The 20,241-nt window shown below is 49.0% G+C and overlaps 1 protein-coding gene across 1 annotated transcript in view; it reads left to right on the top strand.

Annotated features, from left to right (window-relative positions):
- Nucleotides 1-20,241, top strand: part of CHRDL2 (chordin like 2) — a 69,078-nt gene that overhangs the window by 28,374 nt on the left and 20,463 nt on the right. Inside the window, exons 2-8 of the mRNA XM_065596263.1 lie at nucleotides 1,034-1,146; nucleotides 2,479-2,572; nucleotides 3,996-4,138; nucleotides 11,865-11,958; nucleotides 13,927-13,982; nucleotides 16,004-16,175; nucleotides 17,522-17,716. Of these exons, the coding sequence (XP_065452335.1) occupies nucleotides 1,034-1,146; nucleotides 2,479-2,572; nucleotides 3,996-4,138; nucleotides 11,865-11,958; nucleotides 13,927-13,982; nucleotides 16,004-16,175; nucleotides 17,522-17,716 (867 nt within the window). The remainder of the gene's footprint in view (nucleotides 1-1,033; nucleotides 1,147-2,478; nucleotides 2,573-3,995; nucleotides 4,139-11,864; nucleotides 11,959-13,926; nucleotides 13,983-16,003; nucleotides 16,176-17,521; nucleotides 17,717-20,241) is intronic.

Raw genomic sequence — 20,241 nt, 5'->3', positions numbered from 1 at the left:
GGGTCGGGGTCGGGGCCGTGACCTCGGAGGGGCGGGCCCCAGACCCGGTGGCTCCGCCCATGCTGGGGTTGGAGGAAGCTCGGCCCTATCGGAGATGGAGGGGTGCCACACCGGCTCACTACAGCTAGAAATTTATTTTTTCTTTAAGAATGAAGGCTGAAATCATCACATATTCACTTGACTCCAGGAGCTGGGGCTTTAAGGAAAACAATAATCATCATGAGTCTCATGACAAAATCATGAGAGTTGGCAACACTGCGTCTCACTCACTGTCTGGATTAAACCTTGCATGTCCTGCAAGCTGAGACACTCTGAAGTTGACTCTGTTCTGGCCACGTATCCCAGTCTGTAACACTGATGGCCCATACATAATGCCATCTCAGATCTCTCTACCCGACACCTTATCCTGGTGGTGCTGCTGGGAACACAGCACGGGGCATCCAAGATGAGGGTGAAAAACAGCCGGTTGGAACATTGCCAATGAAATGAAATTTCACCACAAGATGTTGTTTCATTGAAGCCTAAACGTTGTACAGAGATGTTAGAGTGACAAGGTGGGTGAGGTAATATCTTCTATGGGACCAACTTCTGTTGGTGAGGTAAAAGATATTACCTCACTCACCTTGTCTCTCTAATATCTTGGGACCGACACGGCTACAACAACACTGCATACATCCAGAGATGTATCAGTTTCCACAGTTTCTGGTAAAAAAAGACTGATGTTGCATGGCTGGGTGGTTAAGGCCCTGACCTGGGATGTGGGAGATCTAAATCCCTGCTGTACCTGATTTAGAGCAATATGGGATGGAAAACTCTGTTCTGAAGCAGGCAGAGCAGGGACTTGAATGTGGGTGTCCCACGGGTCAGTGCCCGGACCACCAGGTTACACACTCTGAGTCGAAAAGCTCGGGTTTGCATCTTAACATGGACCCTAGGAAGTATTGGCTCAGCCCTGCTGGTCAACTGGGGAAGGAGAATGCGTTTCCAAGAGCGCTCCCGTCTCATGCATAATGTCCATCTGTTTGATTTTCAGGTCCAGATATGTTCTGTGATTTTAATGGCAAGAAGTACGGTCCAGGAGAGAGCTGGCATCCCTACTTGGAACCTCAGGGGCTGACGTACTGCATCCGATGCACCTGTTTGGAGGTATAGCTTCACAGTCTAGTCGGTCGTGCTGATCTACAGTATGAGAACAGGTGTCAATGGTGCTGTTACCAGACTTGTTTATAGTGGGCCGCTGGGCATTAACCTTGCTTTGGCGGCCTTTAATCAGTCCAGTTATGGTGGCAAACTCTATCAAAGAGAAGGGTCTTGCAGTTGCCTTAAGGGTGACCAGCTGCTGGATTAGCCTAATCCTTTTTGGAAACTCATTCCACAACTGAATCCCCTGGATGGTGAAGCTTTATCACTGGTTCTCACAGCTTCGTAAACTGCATTGTCCCAGAGGCGGGAAGCCACGTTGGTGGATTATGGGTGGAGATGCGGTGGGGTCCTGACCCATTGAGGGCTTTGATGTTCAGGGACAGGGCCCTGGACTAGCAATGGAAGTGGGCTGGGAGCTAATGGAGGGACTGGAGTACAGGGAGTGATGGCCTTGCAGCAGCTCATCCTGCTGAGGAGATTAGCTGTGTACTGTACAAGCTAGAGCTTCTGCATTTTCTCCCATGTTCAGTCCTCCTAGACACAGGAAGATCCTGTCTAGAGTGACAAACACATGGGTCCCTGGGGCCAGGGCCAGGAGCAAAGGATGACATTCCTCAAAGAAGACTGAGGCTCCATTGTGCTAAGCCCTGCACAAACACATAAGAGAGAATCCCATAAACCTGACAGTCTAAATAGGCATAAGAACATAAGAATGGCCATAGTGGGTCAGATCAAAGGTCCATCTAGCCCAGTATCCTGCCATCCAACAGCGGCCAATGTCAGGTGCTTCAGAGGGAATGAACAGAAAATCATCAGGTGATCCATCCTCTGCTTCTGGCCAAGGGTGGGAGGGGAAGCAGCGCCACAGAGATGAGAAGTGCCTGGCCTAAGGTCACAGGCAGAGCGAGGAGTAGATCTCAGGTCTCCTGAGTCCCACAGCAGTGCCCCAGGTACAAGACCACGGAGCCTATTGGACCAGATCAACTTAGTGAAGAGTCAAGCAGTGCAGAGGCTTTGCACCGTTTGGATGAACAGGGAGATCTGACAGGATCGGTGCACGGGGCAGAATGTTTGCAGGCCAGCTGGCCCCTCTAGTAACTAGTTAGACAGTCTCATAATCATTTTACTTGTCAAGGATCATATGCTGGTTAGCAGCTCGTGGTGCTATCCAACAATTTAAATACAATGGCCCAAACCCTAAGCTGAGGTAACTCAGCCTAGTGCCTTCCACTTCTGGCTCAGTCCAAAAGGCCAAATAAGGCAGCATCTTCATAAAGGCCTGCGGGGGAAGGATTTTTGTCCCTGAGCAGCCCTGTTCTCTCTCCCTGCAAACAGAATGTGAATGTGAGCTGTTACCAAATCCAGTGCCCAGCCCTGCATTGCGTAAAGCCTGTCACTGACCCACAGCAGTGCTGCCCTCGCTGTGCAGGTAAGTGGATTTCTGGAGCAGATTTCTTTGTTCCACATTTCTGTTTCTCTGGGAGCTCGGTTTCTCTAGATGCTTCTGCTTTTGGACAGTCAGGGCGTGAGGAAAACAGGAATCGTAACAACGCTCTGCACTTATAACATTGTTCTTAGCTCTAAATATTTATATTAGGAGAGGGTCCAAAAGCCCAAGCGGGAATGGGGCTCCCGTGTGCCGGGATCTGTATAAACCCAGAAGAGACAATGCCCAATAGAGCCAGATCACTGACTGCTGTCAGCACAGGACATTAATGGAGCTGTGCCAATTTCACCAGTGGAGGGGCTGGCGCACAGAGCCCCATTTGCCCCCAGCGATATCAAAACACTTGGTGAAAGCGGGCACAAATTGTTGTCCCCATTTCACAGCAGCACAGGGTGGCCCTGAGACCCACTCAGTGCTTCACAGCGAGGCAGGGCTGGAAATAGCACCTGGATCACAGGACTTTTTGCGGGGAGGCAGTGGGCACACGCCCACCCAGGCGAGGCTGAACTGGATGCGCAAAGCCAGGTGCCGATCTCCCGTATTAACTCTGCAATGAAGACACACCCTTAGCCTCTCTGTCCCAGTGTATCCCTCTGCAAAGTGGGGACCGTCTCACGGGGGTACTGGGATTACTGTGTGTAACGAGCTTTCATGGCCAACGTCGCTGCAGAGGAACAAACTATTATTATGCCACCTCACTGTTTGAAACAGACGCGCCGTCCGGGCCGTGGTGTGAAAGGACGGGAAAACGTGGAAATCTGAGCCAAACCCTGTTGGTTTTCGTCACTCCCCTGCTCCAAACTTATAGTGGCTTAGACAACGTGCTCACATAGGGATGGATGTGGGGTGTTAAGAATCCTCCCTTACACCTGTGTGCAGGCTACCCAGGGCAGATGGGCCACGTCTGGTGCATTGGTGGGGGTAGGGGACGGAATCCAGGCTCCTCTCATTCCCTGCCCCCTTCCCTGCATTGTGGGGAAGAACGTGCTGCCGGGGCAGGGAAGCAGCTGCTCACTCCCCTCTGAAGCCAAGGGGAGAAAGGGAAGGAATGTGGCTTCCTTATCCACCAGTCCTTCCCTTTTCCTATGGGCGTGTCTTTGGCAATCTAACTCTACTTTTAAGATTAACAATAATCTCACAGAGAGGCAGAGCAAACTGTCTTTATGGGCTCCCTTCCAGGCGGAGATGGTCCAGGCCAGGCTAGATCCAGGGCTGAGGGAGGGCTGATAAAAGTGTTCCATGTTTACATCTCCCCTGGAAGATGGTCCCAGCTTCCCATTATTCAGAGCAGTGTCAGTGGAGGCGAGTGGATCTGTTTAGCGTCAGGGTTTCAGGTCCTGCATGCCGGGCCTGGGAAGTGACGAGACTCAGCCGGGCTGTTGCTGTTCCTCCTCTCCCCCTGTAGAGCCGCACACGCCGTCTGGTCTCCGGGCGCCTGTGAAGTCTTGCCAGTACAACGGGACAACCTACCAACCAGGGGAGATGTTTACCACGAGCGAACTCTTCCCTTCTCGGCAGCCAAATCAGTGTGTACAGTGCAGCTGCTCCGTAAGCTATTTTTGAATCAAAGGGAGTCGCAATGCTTTATCTGTCAGGTGGGCATGGGTTTGAAGGAGGAGGACGTGGTCAGGGAATGCCAATCGTTGTGTTTTAACCTTTATGTCGCTACAGCAGTATCACAATAATCTGACCAGCTATTCCAGCTCAGCTCCGTAAGGGGTGCTCCCACCGGGCACGGCTGGCCTGGCAATGTTATTCCCCATGAGCTGATTCTGGTAGCCATCCCTATGTTGAATAGTACCTCGCTCCATGAGTAGTCCCATTGGCTTCCGTAGGACTATTCAGTGGCATCAGGTAGTGTATCAGAGCCTGTCCCTTTGGATAGGAATTCTGATCTTATGCTGGTGTAAACTGGAAGATCTTCCATTGCAGTCAATGGAGTCACAATGGAGTAAAACCTGCATAAGTGAGAGGAGATTCAGATCCTTCCCCGTTACATGAGAACGATCAGACTTGATGAGAGACAGGAGTTCTCTGGCTGACCAACACCTAGGACTGGATTCTGATCTCTTACATTGGCGTCAATACAGAGTAATCCCATTGATTTCAGTTGAGTCTCTTTGGGTTTACAACACAGTATTGAGTCAAATTCAAAGTCTCAGTCCTTGTCTTCAAGGTGCTCGCTCAATGGCCTGGGCCCATGTCACTGGGTTGGTACACCCCACCACCCTTTGGGGAGAGTGGTGGGGTCATTATAACCCCATAGCTGAGTCTGGATGACTGCCCTTGGCTTCTGAGCAGTACAGTCTAATGGTTGGGGTTAATAGTGTGCCCTCCCTCGCAGAGCTGCATGGCCTAGTGGCCAGAGTCAATATGGATGCCCTCCTCTGCAGGGATGTGTGGCCAGTGGCCAGACTCAGTAGGGCTACCCTTGACCAGCAGGGCAGCGTGGCCTGGGCCAGGAGTGGCTGGAGAGGTGGTCTGTGCCTTGGGGTGGTGGCAGCCAGGGTAGGGGGATCTGGGCCCTCCCTACTCCACTGGGTCCCAACCCAGGGCCCTGGCGGTGGTGGGGTTGCCCGCCACCTGCTCAGTGGGGATCCTACTAAAACATGCTAAGCCAAGCCCCGGTTCTATGTCTGTTTCCCTGTTAAGTTCCCCAGGGTTATTTCCTACCCGTTCCTCCGTGGCTAGTTGTCTTCGGAGTCCCACGGCCTCTCCTCTCTCTGCAGCATTGGGTGCTTAAGGGTCATTGGTCATCCCTGGCTGGCTGGCCTCTGCGAACTGGAGTGTCGGCGGGTCCCTCTGCAGGAGCATGCAGCGCCTTCGCTGGTCAGCCCCGACTGAGCTGAGTTGCTCCCTTTAATATCTAGATTCCAACTGGAGCATGCCCAGCAGAGATGAGGGGGCATGGTCTCCTTGGCACACAGAGTGTGGTTAACCCCTGCTGAACCAGTGTGGGTTTGGTTCATCCCGTCACAACCCAGGATATCTAAAAGAGCCTAAAGCTCCAGGATGAAGACCAGGGTTGACAACTTCACCCTGGCTCGAAAGAATTTAAAGCTCATCTATTCAAAACTTTCTCAGGCGGTGGTCTGGGACTGTGAGATGAACTCCCCCAGGATCTAAGATTGATCGCAAACCTCACCACCTTCTGCTCCCAGTGCAAGATGAACTTCTTCCACTTGTCTTCTCTGATACGAACACAGAGCAGCATGGACATTGCAAAAAATGCCCCCACAACACCCCCAAACAAAACACTGCACTGCACACACAATTCTCCCAATGGGGAGAGGTTGAGAGAGAGAGAGAACGGGTCACACATAACACATGTTGGTCACATCACTTAATGCCCGACTGGAAGGCGCTCAGACACGACAGAGATCAGGGGGGGATATGAATCTGGCTAGAACAGAATAGAAATAGAATAGTAACCAAGAGCAGAATCTGCCCATTGAGTGTGAAGATATGAAGAGTGTATTAGGACCAGATTTTAGCCCCCCTGCTTACGCTTAGTATTTTCCTTCCACAAGCAGTCACCATTGTTTTCAATGGGATTACTCGTGAAGTAAGGTGCCACTCAGCGTGAGTAAGGATGGCAGGTCTTGGATGGCAGGACTTTTCACCTGGGAAGACGAAGGGCCCTCCAAAAACTTCTGACCATACCCTGACTAAATAATAGCTTCTTAAAAGATCCAAAAGATCTACCCTGCTACCAGTGCAAGATTGCTCCTTACTGTCCGTTTTCTAGCGCCTTGTCCATCTGATTGTAAACATCCAAAGTTAAGACCAGCAGAGGGGATGGCTTGGAATCACCCATTGGAGTTTACCACAGAGACCTTGCTGGGATAGAAGCATTACTGTGTAGATGGAAGCACTTGGAAGAGGAGGCTTGGCCGTACACCAACGCCTTCGCAACACGGCTCCTGTGTGCTTAGAAATCCACTGAAGCCATTACGTTACCACGCTGAAGTGCAGATTTCAGTGAGAAGCAAGTTACTGACGCCCAGAGCAGCACTGCATACCTTAGTAAGTTACATTGCTACCCAGGGCTTGCTTTACAGCGTGAGTTTGGGACCATTTGTGACAGAAAACCCTGCAAGAGGCTGTATCTTTTGCTTTCAAGGCCGATTCTATAGTGAACTACTGTGATTCTCCTCAACTGGTGACCCCAGTGTTGTGGGTGTTATGACCCTCTGTCATTATGAGGCATTGGCTGTGAACAGATTCCTGTCATCAGAGATAGTCTTAGCTACTTTGTGTGATCTCTGTTTAGCTGCTGAAGAGCAAACCATTGGTAGTGGATCATCTTGTCTTTCAGTTTGCAAACATTGCCAATGGGCATTTGATGAATATTTTTCTTCCCAGAAAGCCTGAAAGCCCAGGAGCAGACTCAGACAGGGACTTGGCTTGACTCTGGTAGCCTTCTGCCACAGTGTTTTACCCTGTCTTTGCAACAGATAGTGTTAACGGCCTGTTGAAAACCGCATCCCAACTCCCGTTTGCTTTTCAAACTCTTTACTAGACTGGCGAGCGCACAGTTTGTCCATTGTAAGGCCCAAAGATGGATGTCTAAGGTGTGATGATGCCAGTAAGCTGAGTGTCTGGGGATAGATTGAGTGGCTTCTTCTCATCTTTCCCATTTCTCCAGGAGTAGAACATAAAACGGCAGAGCAACAACCACTCTAAACTTGGAAGACATATGGTAACATTCCAAGCATCAATAACCTCTCTCTGCATGTCCCAAAGCCATAAAAAGGAGAGTTCTGTACAGAGATTGCTTTCATTCCATTTATTATATAAAGATATTAAAGGGGGCCAGATGGCTTATGGGGTTGTAATAGGGTGTGGAGCCTTTCAACTCCAGATCAAGTTCAGCATGAGAGCATCCAGAAGTCGTTACTACTTGAAGGTTCTTGGGAAGACTACGTGGAATGAGTTCTTGGTCTCAGACCAGTTCCTAATGGATGGGTCTCCTCATCACATTGGACAGTAGTTCCCTTGTTGGAAGTCTCTGTGGAGAAGCCAAGGACTGAGTAAGCCATGGACAGTGGGGATGGTAAACTAGTGCTAGTACTGCCTAGGTGTCGTTGCTCTATAGATAAATAGAAGGGGCTTAGTCTTCCGGACTGTCAATTTCACATCGATCAACTGCAGTGAAGTCACGCAAAAATTCATCTGAAAAAATACGAGGGCTTGATTTGTTGTTGTCTTGCACCATGTGTAGTCATTTACCCCTGCGCTAACAGGGCCAGGTCCTTGGTCCTCACTAAGATGCCTTACACTTAAACTGACTTACTCAGTATGAATAAGGATGGCCAAACCTGGCACATAGAGATAGACAGATAGACACGAGACATACAAATTATATAACTGATGGGGCTGGTTCTTCTCGTATTTACACCAATTTTCTACCAGCATAACTCCTGATTGATGCCCTTGCTGATGAGAGGAGAACCAGACCCAAAGGTTGTGTATATATTTGTATGTGTGAAATATATACAAATGGAGAGGGATGCTTCTGTCAACAATTATATATCACTGCAGCATTTCGTTTTACTGTCTCATCTGCTTTTTGTGACACCGCTGATCAAGAACTCCCAGGTTTGTACGTACTTGCTAGATGCGTTGGATTGCTTTTCTCTGGTTCTCTGTTTATTGAGTGGGATAATGTCTTGGACGCTAAGGGGAAAATAAAATGATCACAATGAAGCCAGGCACCAGTAGGATTGTGATTGGTCTTGTCTAATATTGCCAGTTGCTGAAACAGCTGCAGGAACAGCTGGTCTAAGTAACCTCTTTGAAAACTGCACCAAGTGCATAGCCTTTGGCATAAATTCTTTTATTTATGGCATTTGCCTCTCTTCCACTTGGCCCATACATACGCAGCTTTAAGCAGCGACCTGACATTCTCAAGGGTAAATAAGGAAACAGTCATCCGTGACCTAAAAACAAGCAAGGGCCAAATTCCAGCAGCACTGAAGTCAGTGGAGATAGTCTGGATTTACATCCCTGACCCAAAAGCAGCGTTTGGCTCAAGGCTGTCTTTGCTGAGTGGAGTCCCAGGATATTAGAGAGATGAGGTGGGGGAGGTAATATCTTTTATTGGACCAACTTCTGCTGGGGAGAGAGACAAGCTTTTGAGCCACACACAGCTCTTTTTCAGGTCTGGGAAAGGTACCCAGAGTGTCACAGCTAAATACAAGATGGAACAGATTGTTTAGCATAGTAGTTACCACGTATTCTAAGGGACCATTAAGATAGCGTGGCCTGTTAACATCTCTGAGGTCCTAAAACAAAAAGAGGGGGTTAGTGGTTACAGATTGTTGTAATAAGCCATAAATCCAGTGTCTCTGTTACATTCATAACTCTGCTAGACACAAAAAATCATGGACTGAACAGAGACACTGGATTTATGGCTAATTACAACATTCTGTACCCACTAGACACTGAGGCCATGTCTACACTAGCAACCTTACAGTGGCACAGCTGTACCAATAAATCTTCATTGCTGTAAGTTCGCTCATGTAGCCACATTATGCTGCTGGGAGAGAACTCGCCCATTGACATAATAAAACCACTTCCACGAGCGGCGGTAAGAGAGCGTCTCCCGCTGACATAGCGCTGTGCACACGAGTGCTTATGCCGGCGAAATTATGTCACTCTGGGGTGTGTTTTTTCACAGCCCTGAGCTACAGAAGTTTTGCTGACATAAGTGCCAGTGTAGACATGGCCTAAAAATCATGGACTGAACAGGGACACTGGATTTATGGGTAATTACCACAATCTAACCCTAACTGGCTTTTTCACATCCCCGAGTGAGGTAGTTATCCCGATTTATGTCTGTAGTGTAGACAAAACCTGTGGCTTGAAAGCTTGTCTTTCCCACCAACAGAAGTTGGTCCAATAAAGGATATTACCTCACTCACCTTGTCTTTGTTGAGCCCTGGTCTACACTACAGAGTTAGATGGATGTAAGGCAGTTTATGTAGACCTAACTCTGTAAGCGTCTACACTCCAATGTTGCTCCCACCGATGTAAGTCGCCCACTAAACTGACTTACTAACCCCACCTCCAAGAGAGGCATAGCGTTAGGTTGGTGTAGTTAGGTCGACGTAGTGTCAGTGTAGACGCTGTGTTGACTATTCTGGCTGTCAGTGCCTGGCAGTTGACAGTCAGAGCCCCGCCACCTGGCGCTGACAGTCGGAGCTGGGCTCCAGCTCCAGGGTATCAGCCCGGCGGGGCTCCAGCTGTCAGCCCTGGACGGTGAGGCTCTGGCTGTCAATACCCCACACTGACATCCGGGCCATGCACTCCTGGTGAGGTCGTGCACCGCCGACAGAAGGAGCTAGTGTGGACACGCAAAACCAATTTAATTACTGCGGGGACTGTATATCGACGGAACAAAGTCAACTGAGTTTTGTAGTGTAGAGTGGTTCAGTTCAGATCCATTGATTCACAAGACTTGCTTTCTTCTTATCCCCATTCACCTACACACCACACCCTTGTCTGTTCTCACCTGGCAGTGGAAGAAGCTGTCAAAGGATCTAGAGACGTTCACAGTTAGTTTAACTATCCTCAGTTGGGATGCTATAGGTACAATGAAAACTATCCCTGACCCAATGCAAGGGGGAGAGGTGCCTGATATCTAAGGGGCTGGGATGGTGTAAAAGCCTCATACCATCTCTCTCTGATTTCTAACTTGCATTCTGCATAATGGGCCAAATTCAGCCGTGAGGCAAATGGATGAAACTCCATTGTCTGCAGTGGAATTGTGCTTGCTTACAACAAGGCTGAAGTTAGCCCATTATTCAGATTTATGATGTGATGGCAGCGCTAGGGGTGTACTAGGCACTGTTCACACACTGTAGAAGATCAACCCTGTCCCTGCCCCAAAGAGTTTCCCATCTCAGTGTGGGCAGGGCCCTACCACGCACATTCATTTGAGCATGTGCTATACAATACAATGCAACAATGCTTGATTCTGGTCCTGTCTGGTGGCTGGGGACTGGTCATGATTTCTTTCCCTAGTGGACAAAGACTGCAGAGCCTGATCCTTAGGTGGTGTCGATCAGTTAAGCTCCATTGAAGTCAATAGTGTGCTATCAGTTTACACTGGATATGAGTCAGCAGTGTGCCCTTGTTGCCAAGAAGGCTAACGGCATTTTGGGCTGTAGAAGTAGGGGCATTGCCAGCAGATCGAGGGATGTGATCGTTCCCCTCTATTCAACATTGGTGAGGCCTCATCTGGAGTACTGTGTCCAGTTTTGGGCCCCACACTACAAGAAGGATGTGGGAAAATCGGAAAGAGTCCATCGGAGGGCAACAAAAATGATTAGGGGTCTGGAGCACATGACTTATGAGGAGAGGCTGAGGGAACTGGGATTGTTTAGTCTGCAGAAGAGAAGAACGAGGGGGGATTTGATAGCTGCTTTCAACTACCTGAAAGGGGGTTCCAAAGAGGATGGATCTAGACTGTTCTCAGTGGTACCTGATGACAGAACAAGGAGTAATGGTCTCAAGTTGCAGTTGGGGAGGTTTAGGTTGGATATTAAAAAAAACTTTTTCACTAGGAGGGTGGTGAAGCACTGGAATGGGTTACCTAGGGAGGTGGTGGAATCTCTTTCCTTAGAGGTTTTTAAGGTCAGGTTTGACAAAGCCCTGGCTGGGATGATTTAGTTGGGGTTGGTCCTGCTTTGAGCAGGGGGTTGGACTAGATGACCTCCTGAGGTCCCTTCCAACCCTGATATTCTATGATTCTATGACCAGCTGAGGATCTGGCCCAAGGACTGTACACTTAGAAACAAAGCTGGGGAAGGGTGCTTCATTATGACAGCGATACCTAGCTCTTCTATAACACTTTTAACCACTACATCTGAAAATGCTTTACAAAGGTTAGGTTCATTAGCCCCATTTTACAGATGGGGAAATTGAGGCACAGAGTGGGAAGCAATTTGCCCAAGGTCACCCAGCAGTCCAGAGGCAGAGCTGGGAATAGAATGCTGGTCTTCTGAGTCCCAGTCCACTAGGCTACATAGATTGAAGCTGGAATGGAGTAATTGCTAATTATACAACAGCTGCTGTTATTGCTATAGCAAATTGAGAGCCCTATCAATCCACCCATTTTTAAGAACTTCCCACTGAAATCAAATAGAGAAATCTGCTTAAAAATCAATGGCACAATTTGGCCCCTGGCTATTAAACACTAAGTATCACTGTACTTGTCAGGACATTGTTAATGCCGATGATGCATCAGGTTGTTTTTTGTGCTTCCTAGGAAGGCCAGATTTACTGCGGCTTGGTGACCTGCCCTGATCTGCTGTGCTCCTCTCCTCTAACTGTGCCAGACTCCTGCTGCCAAGTTTGCCAAGGTAACATGGGAACCAGTCCCTGCTGCTAAGTGAGGTCTGCTGTCAGGTCAGTGGATGGGAATCGCAACCCTGGCCGTTAGCCAGGAGGGGGAATGTCGCACTTATTAAATACGACTTTGAAAATCCATGCTGTAAATTGCACAAATCTCTGCCTCCGTGACACCAGCAATGGTCAGAGAGTCTGATGCCTACAAAGCCTCTTGGGCCAAATTCTTCTCTCTTCCAGCAGTGCCCCTCCGCTGTGTACTTGTGTGGAGTGTAAGTTGGATCGGTGTCACGGCCTGAGTCGTACTCCTTGTTTTACTGGCGCTGTGATATTATGTTAGTGACATGACAGCCTCACGGAAGTTCATTTGTCAGGCTGGGGAGAGGCTGCTTTGATGATGGAAGTATGACTGGTTATGACTATTATTGTCATTGCTCTGATAAACTGGTGAAAATGCCGCAGTGGCATAGTCATTCTCAAGGGATAAAAACACTCTGAAGTAATTAAGAACCTCAATGGCATTTTCTGCTCGATTCTCCTCTCACTTGATTCTCCCCGGTGTAGCTCTAGTGACTTTACTGTCATTCATCTAGATTGACACCAGGGTGAATGGGAAGACAATCAAGCCCTGTATTTATATGTAAAATTCAGAGCAGGGAATCAGGCCAGCAGTTTCATATCACGCTGTTGCCTTCTACTGAAATAATAAACAGCTGGAGGCCCCAATTTTGCTCTGTTACACCAGGGTAAATCTGGAGTAACTCCACGGAAGTCAGAGTTAGACAACTGAGAGCTGAAACTGGCAGACGTGTTGCCAGCAGCCACCAGAACTGGTGTGAGACAAGCAGGGTTTTAGATAGAGAGTGCCACCGTCCCCTTTTCATATGTAATTATCAGGGCTACTCTGTACCCCAAACTTTTAAGATGCCAGTAGCGTGCCCAGTGTACCGTGTCTTGGAGGCAAGCACTGTAGGTGCTTCAGGTAGGCTGTGTAGGCATTAGCCCTGGGGGTCTCCATAACCACTCAGACCCACGGCTAAGGGAAAGGTTTCTGATAGATAGGACTGGAAGGGAAAAGGTTGTAAATACCTGAGGTGCAGAGGTTTAAAGTTACGGCTCAAAGGGAGCAATAATGGCTCCTGTTTGGGTCCCTGGGGCAGTCCAATGGAGTGAGGGTCAGGGCTTTCCGGGTCTATTGCCCAGGGAGCCCTCTCCCATCCAGTCTCTATTCAAGCAAATACGCATTGTGGGTCTCCAAGCCAGGCTCTGTTAGTGTCTCTCACTGGGGCCCCTCTGCACTGGCTCCCTCCCATCTGCTGCTGCTTCCCCATAAGTCCCACCCAGACCTGTACCCAGCTGTGATGACCAGCAGTCACAGCCTGTTCCATATGTGGCTCTGTCCACAGTTCCTGGGGTCTCTCTCCAGCTCCCTCCTGCCATGCAGCTCCCACCCCCAGACAGCCTGGCCACTTCCTGCTTCGGGACCTTTCCCGTCCCTGGCCAAGGGAGAGGCAAGTGCTATGGGGATTGGGCTAAGGGGAACATAGTCCCTTCTTAGCCAGGAGGAAGGGGATGTACAGTGGGGAGGGAGCTGCAATCAAAAACCTCTGGGACACTTTAGGGGCAACATTTTCTAAGGTGGTGGAATGCTCGCTATAGCAATATGTTTGGAACCGACTTTTGTAGCTATAAAGAAAAACAACAGCAACAAAAGTTTGGACTGATGAAATGAAAGAACCAGGACATTTCAGGAGTGCCTGGGATGTGGTGACACAAGGACTGTCCTCATAAAACCAGGATATATGGAGACATTAGTGGAAACTAATATGCCATCCCATTGATGCTCACATTGTATCTGTGCCCTGCGGCCTCCTGTAGTGATTCTCCTTTTGGGAGCCTCCTACACCAGAAGCCAGGTGTTTGTTGAGCGTAATTCCTATCTTAACCTTCTGCGTTTCCTGTTGTAACGTTGTGTTTTACAGACGGTTCCTATGAGAAGTCAATGGACGAGGAGCCCCTGCAGTTAAACAGAGGTGTTGTACGTGATGTTTACATTTTAACAATCCAAGTGTCCCTTCTAAAATAGACCACATCGCCAATTCATGGAAATCCATGTTTCTGCAACACTTGCCCTTTAAGCTGTTCTTCTACCAACACCCAAACCAAACCCCCAACAATAACAACAACAAAATTCACCCCAGGCAGAGACTTTATCCCAAAAAGGGAGACGTGTCAGAGATTCCATGAAATCCGCTAGAGACTCCATTATGCTATTTATTTTACATGGAAGTTGCTCGGATACTGTGGAGATGGGCAGCAGGATACAACCCTGGAACAAACAGTGGCCTTCACGCTTCAGAAATGTCTGGAAGCCCTTTCTGAATGCAAAGGAGCATAGAGATGATGGCCCAGTTTTAGCTCTGCTCACCATTCCAGGCCAATGGTCCATCTAGCTCAGCATCCTGGCTTCTGACAGTGGCCAGTGCCCAATGCTTTAGAGGGAATGAACAGAGCAGGGCAATTATCGAGTGATCCATCCTCTGTCGTCCACTCCCAACTTTTGGCTGTCAAAGGTTTAGGGACACCCAGACCATGGGGTTGTGTCCCTGACCAGCTTGGCTAACAGCTATAGATGGACCCATCCTCCAGGAACTTACCAAATTCTTTTTTTAACCCAGTTATACTTTCAATGTAACGTGGGAGCAGAGAGGTGTCAGTAGTTGCACACTTGGTTACTGGTAGGATTGGGAATAGAAGCCAGGTCTCCTGACTCCCAGTTCAGTCTCTTAACCACTTTACTGCTGATGTAAAAAGAAAAAGCACCGCTGGCCACTGGCATAGTCGCCATAGCTCAGAACAGGTTTAAATGATATGGTGGTTTAAATGCTAGAGGCAGTCGGAGCCTTGTCTACATTAATGCCTCCCATTGGTGCTGCCCCTATTGGAGTGACGCCAGGGTTAGCTGCAGAAAACAGCCAGGGGCAAACACAATCTAATTCCCGTGCAGTGATAGCAATTGCTTTTGGTCAGAATACTGGGTTCTCCCCTTTCCCTCGTACAAATGTAGCCCATTCCTCCCAGAGCGTGGCAGTCAGAGCGTGAGCTGGATGGGAGCATGTTTTCCTACTGCCTCGCTGGCTAGTCTTTGTATCCACACTACTAGGGAGGAAAAAGTGAGCTCTTGGCTCCTTTGGGTTGCTTCATGACGGCGTTTCGAGTTGGATGACCAATTCCAGGTTTGCGGGATTAGGTCACTTACAGCTTCTTGTCCTTACTCTTTCCAAAGCCCCGTGGCCAAAATGCCAGCACCACACCTCTCCAATCTATAAAACTCCAGAAATAGCCACAAGGAGATCCTTTGTGCTATGTGTCTTGTCCCATTTTTCTCTGGAATCCCAAAGCCAGGAGCAAGGTATTCCCATGCAGTGCAGGATTACCAGCCTTGAGAGAACATTGACTTTTCTGCTGGCCTGCGGCCTATATTGACCTCGGGGCTGTGTGTGTGTGTGTGTGTGTGTCCCAGGGTAAACGGGTAAACACAGAATATGACCCATTGACTAGGTTCAGAAGCTAAGAGTAGCTTTGCTGATGTCAGACATGGTATTTGACTTGACGCATGTCCTGTGGGAGTGGGATTGAGTGGCAGGAATAGAGGAAGGGTAGCAAATTTCAACTCTACCATTATTGTGAGTGTTACGGTAGCACTTAGAGGCCCCACCGAAGATCGGGGCCTCATTGTTGTGGGCGCTGCACACACATAGTAAGAGAGAGTCCCTGCGCCAGAGAGCCTGCAATCAAAACAGACAAGACGGAAAGAGAAACAGAGGCACAGAGAAGCGAAATGATTTGCCCAAGGCCACCCAGTGGCAGAGCCAGGAATAGCACCCAGGTCCCCTGATCTCTATCCACTAAACCATGCTGCCTCTTTAGATGCTCAGCATTTCCCCCTCACAGCAAATGTGTGCGTGACTTTGAGCTAGCATTTCCCATAAAGCGCTGCAGACAGAGCAGCCGAACTGCCTGGTACTCAGTAGTATCCTTGTTTCCGGCCTTTCACAGAGACACTCTCAAGACCAGTGCTCGGGGGATCTGGTGAGCAAGAGATTGCTTGGCGGGACGGCTTCCACTGTGATCAGTTCCTCGCTGGAGTTCATTCCCAAGGGCTTCAAGCCAAAAGGAGGCGGAGGTGGCACTACAGTCAAATTCATCTTGAAAGAAAAGCACAAGAAAGGTGACAGGCTGTTCATTCCTGGGGGCGAGGTTTCTGCATGTTCCCTGGGAAGAGGGCATGTGGGGGGAGGGATAGCTCAGCGGTTTGAGCATTGGCCTGCTAAACCCAGGGTTTATGAGTTCAATCCTTGAGGGGGCCATCTAGGGGCAAAAATCTGTCTGGGGATTGGTCCTGCTTTGAGCAGGGGGTTGGACTAGATACCTCCTGAGGTCTATTCTATGATTCTCAGCTGGCTTCTGGAGCGCAGCAGAATCCAGTCAATTGGCAGCCATATAAACAGCAGACTGGGTGGTGGTGGGGGGTGTCACGTCTGCCTGTGACAAGTCAGATTAAATGCCATGCTTGGAGTAGTGAGCCCCTCACATCTCTCTAAGGGATCAGCTCATTACTGGTGGTCAGCTGGTGCCTCCCAGATGCATCCTCCATTCAGGGAACTACCTCTTCCCAGGCAAAAGGAGAGTTTGCGGGAAGGGTTAGCTTCTGTGGCCTCCTGGGACAGGGATCCTTGCAGTGGGGAGGAGCAGGTATGGAACACAAGGTCCCTCCACAGGCTCCCTGGAAAACCTGCAGAAACATTTACACAGCCTGGGCTGGACCTGTAGTAACTTTTCTGTGGAGCTGCCCCTCGCGTTAGTGGCAGAAGTGGGCTAATTCCTGTCAGCACAGCCCTGCCTGGCGTCCGTCTCCCAGAGAATCTCTGGGGAAACTAGACAGTGAGGAGAGGGTGTGAGACAACCGCTGCAGCCTCCTGGAACTGTGTGGGAAAACTCGGGTAACTTGGTGATGCTTTCCTCCTCCAGCTCCCTCCTGGGGATTTGTCTCTAGGAGGGGACATTCTGGCCCTTGGAGGGGAGACCGCCAAGGAAGTCAGAGTCCACAGCAACTTGTGTTGCAATTCAGTAGGTGGCGCTCTTCCCTCGGAGTAGTGCTGAACAGATGCATGTTACTAAGGAGCCCAGCCTTCTTTTTTCAGATACAGTCCTGACATGCTCATTAAAGATCTCAATGCAATTTATGCAGGAGTAGGGCTATTAGCCCTACTGTCCTGGCCAAGTTCCAGCTCTTGTAGCTACATTCAGCTGCTTAAATCCCCCTTATAGTTTCATTTCCCTATAATTTTCATACTCACCTTCTGTCCTGAAGTATTCTGTAGTATTGCTGCGGCCATGTTGTGCCCCAGAGGGGGTTGCATTGCAGTGGTGGGTGTTGCAATCCCTTTGACATAGTTTGCCTGTTAGTTTGGTAGTTTTGCAAAGTGCTTTGAGATCCATCAGGACGAAAGGCACCATACAGAGGTACAATACGATTATTATTATTTATTGTTACCCTTCTCTCTTTCTCTTCAGCTTGCGTTTACAATGGGAAGACCTACTCTCATGGAGAAGTGTGGCATCCCGTCTTCCGACTGTATGGAGTCCTACCATGCATCCTGTGTACCTGCACGGATGGGATCCAGGACTGCCAGAAGGTTACGTGTCCCAAGGAATATCCTTGTGAATATCCTGAGAAAGTAGAAGGGAAATGTTGTAAAATATGTCCAGGTACGTGGGAGAACAGATAGACTATCCTCCCCAGCATTCGCTGCTCTCTCCTGGTATTTTGCCTTCATTTATTGCTGGCTTCCCTTTCCTTTGGCTAGTTTTAATGCCCCAATCCTACGTATGCACTGGCTGAACTTCAAACAAGAGTAATCATGTGACTTCAGTGGACTAAGCACATGTATGTGTTAACAAAATTAGGGCCTTACTACGTACATTAACACATGGACTTTTGTGTCTCCTGATTGGATTCTGGTCTTTTTGTGAAAGCTTTTTGGCTTGAATCATAGGGATTAGAGATGGAAAAGACCTGTGAGGCCACCTGATCCGCCCCCCCCCCTTCCAATGAAGGACTGTTTCCTAAGTTATGTCTCTCTGTACTTCATTTAGCTTTAGAAGTTTAGGCAATGGAACTTCTCCCACTTCTTTAGGAGTCTACTTGGAACCAAGGGGCAGGAATTGCTGAGTGAAGTTGTATGGGCTGTGTTCTACAGGAAGTCAGGTTAGATGATCACAGTGGTCCCTTCTGACCTTGAAATCTATGAATCTCACCGCTAGGAGCTTTTTCCCAATGTACATTTACTGCAACTTAAATATTTTGCCGCAGCCTAAATAATTCCTCCTAGGCCCTTCCATTACTCGTAGGCTGTTATCACATCCCTCCCACTTTGTCACTGGTTAGCCATGTCACATGATTTTGGTATTGACTTCCGTGAGGAGAGGTTGGGAGCTAGGGTTCGTGGGTTCTAGTCCCAGCTCTGCCACTGATTCATTGTGTTGTCTGAGGGAAAGTCACATTCTGTGCCATAGGCACTCCCATTTGTAAAACCTTGCTGTGCCACAAAGGAGTGGTTGGAAGGCTTGCTTACTTGTTGGGCAAAAGCTCTGAAAGGTGCAACTGGGGTGTAGTTTGCTATCACTAGAATCAGTGCAGTACAGATGGTGGTGCTATGCCTCCTCTATTGGACCGTCTTGGTCAAACATGCACCGATTTTAATGGGGGGTGTGCCTGCTTTAGGACTATGGAGGCCAGTGTTGGCAATGGTGGAGGAGGGCAGGCTGGGTACACCCCTGTTAGCATCATGCTAAATCCAGACAGCTAGCTGAATGCTTATGTTATGGTCATTGCAAAACACCGCTCTGCTTTTCTCTCTCTCTCAGGATTCCGATGTCATTTATATCAGTGTAAATCCATTGCAGAGGAGGGAGATACACCGATGCAGGACTGGTGTGAGAGCAGAATCAGACCCCATATTCTCACTCCTAAAATAAACTCCCTGTGTTTATTTATAACCAGACTTTCTCTGGAGTAGTGTGAAAAGCTTACCAGCCAAAAGGGCGAGAGAACAAGGCGAAATTCAGCGGTGGGAGGGAGTTCCTCTGAGTTCCAGGGACCTCAACCAAATGCAACAAACTGGCTTCCAAATCTGAAAGCGAATTCTTCATTACTGCAGAAGCCAAAAATTGACGGCGCACGTTCGCTTGGGAGTGTTAAAAATTGCCCAAGGTTGTAAATATCCCTCCAGCTGCCACCCTCCCAACTGACAGGGCAGGCCCGATTCAGAGGTGACGTGTAAGGGAGTGTGGGTGACACCTCAATAAGTGGGTGTGAGTGAATATAAAGGGGGCTGATTCTGATCACACTTATACCTGGGGCCCGATCCTAGATCTACACTGTGACGCACCAGCCAAAGCTCTAGCCCCGATTTTACTTTGGGGCCCTCCCATTGGTTTAATTGAAACTATTCCTGATTGGCTGGGGAAAGTGAGATCCCAAGCAGGTCCAGTGAGTCTGAACTGGTGGAAATGACATGTCAGTGGGCCAGAGGAGAGGGGTGCAGCCGGAAAAGCTCCTACCAGGTGGGTGTTGGGAGGTTCCAATTCAGAGTGGCTATACCCAGGCTGGAGTCTCCTCTCAGATACAACTATTTAAATCAGGAGTCACCCCACTAAAGTCAATGGCATTACTCGTGTAAAGCCAGTGTAAGAAGCCCAGGGGAGTAGCCCACAGCTACTTTAATATACACCTTCCTCTCATTCACTGCTCAGGACAGGAAGATTTGCTTTGTTTCCCTGGAGCCCATGCCCCAAAAGCACGAGTGACCCCATTAATAACACTGTACAAAGCATTTGTCTTCTAAAGTCTCAGTGCCCCTCTCCCTTCCCCCACAGGGAGGTCCAGCAGATGACCTGCAGATGGGGACTGATCAGTCCCACATGGTCGGCCAGTGTGTTACATACACCTCCAAATGACTACTGTAGACCGACATAGCTTTGCTGACTTCAGTGGAGCTGTGCAGATCTACAGCAGCTGTGGATCTGACCCAAAGTTTGGAAAATCATCCCCCACATTGAAGAGTGTCCAGATCCAGGGGTTTGGTTTGAGCCCTACTTTATCCCCGCTGAAGTCAATGAGGGTAGGTCTACACAGCATTTTAGAGCAAGCCTCCCAGCTCGGGTTGACAGACTTGGGCTGGTGGGGCTTGTGCTAGCAGGGTAGACAAGCTGTGTAGACAGCGCTTGGAAGT

Source organism: Chrysemys picta, chromosome 1 (assembly GCF_011386835.1).
Source record: "Chrysemys picta bellii isolate R12L10 chromosome 1, ASM1138683v2, whole genome shotgun sequence".
Taxonomy (NCBI): Eukaryota; Metazoa; Chordata; order Testudines; family Emydidae; genus Chrysemys; species Chrysemys picta.
The sequence above is the reverse complement of the archived record's forward strand: the minus strand, read 5'-3'. Positions and strand labels throughout refer to the sequence as shown.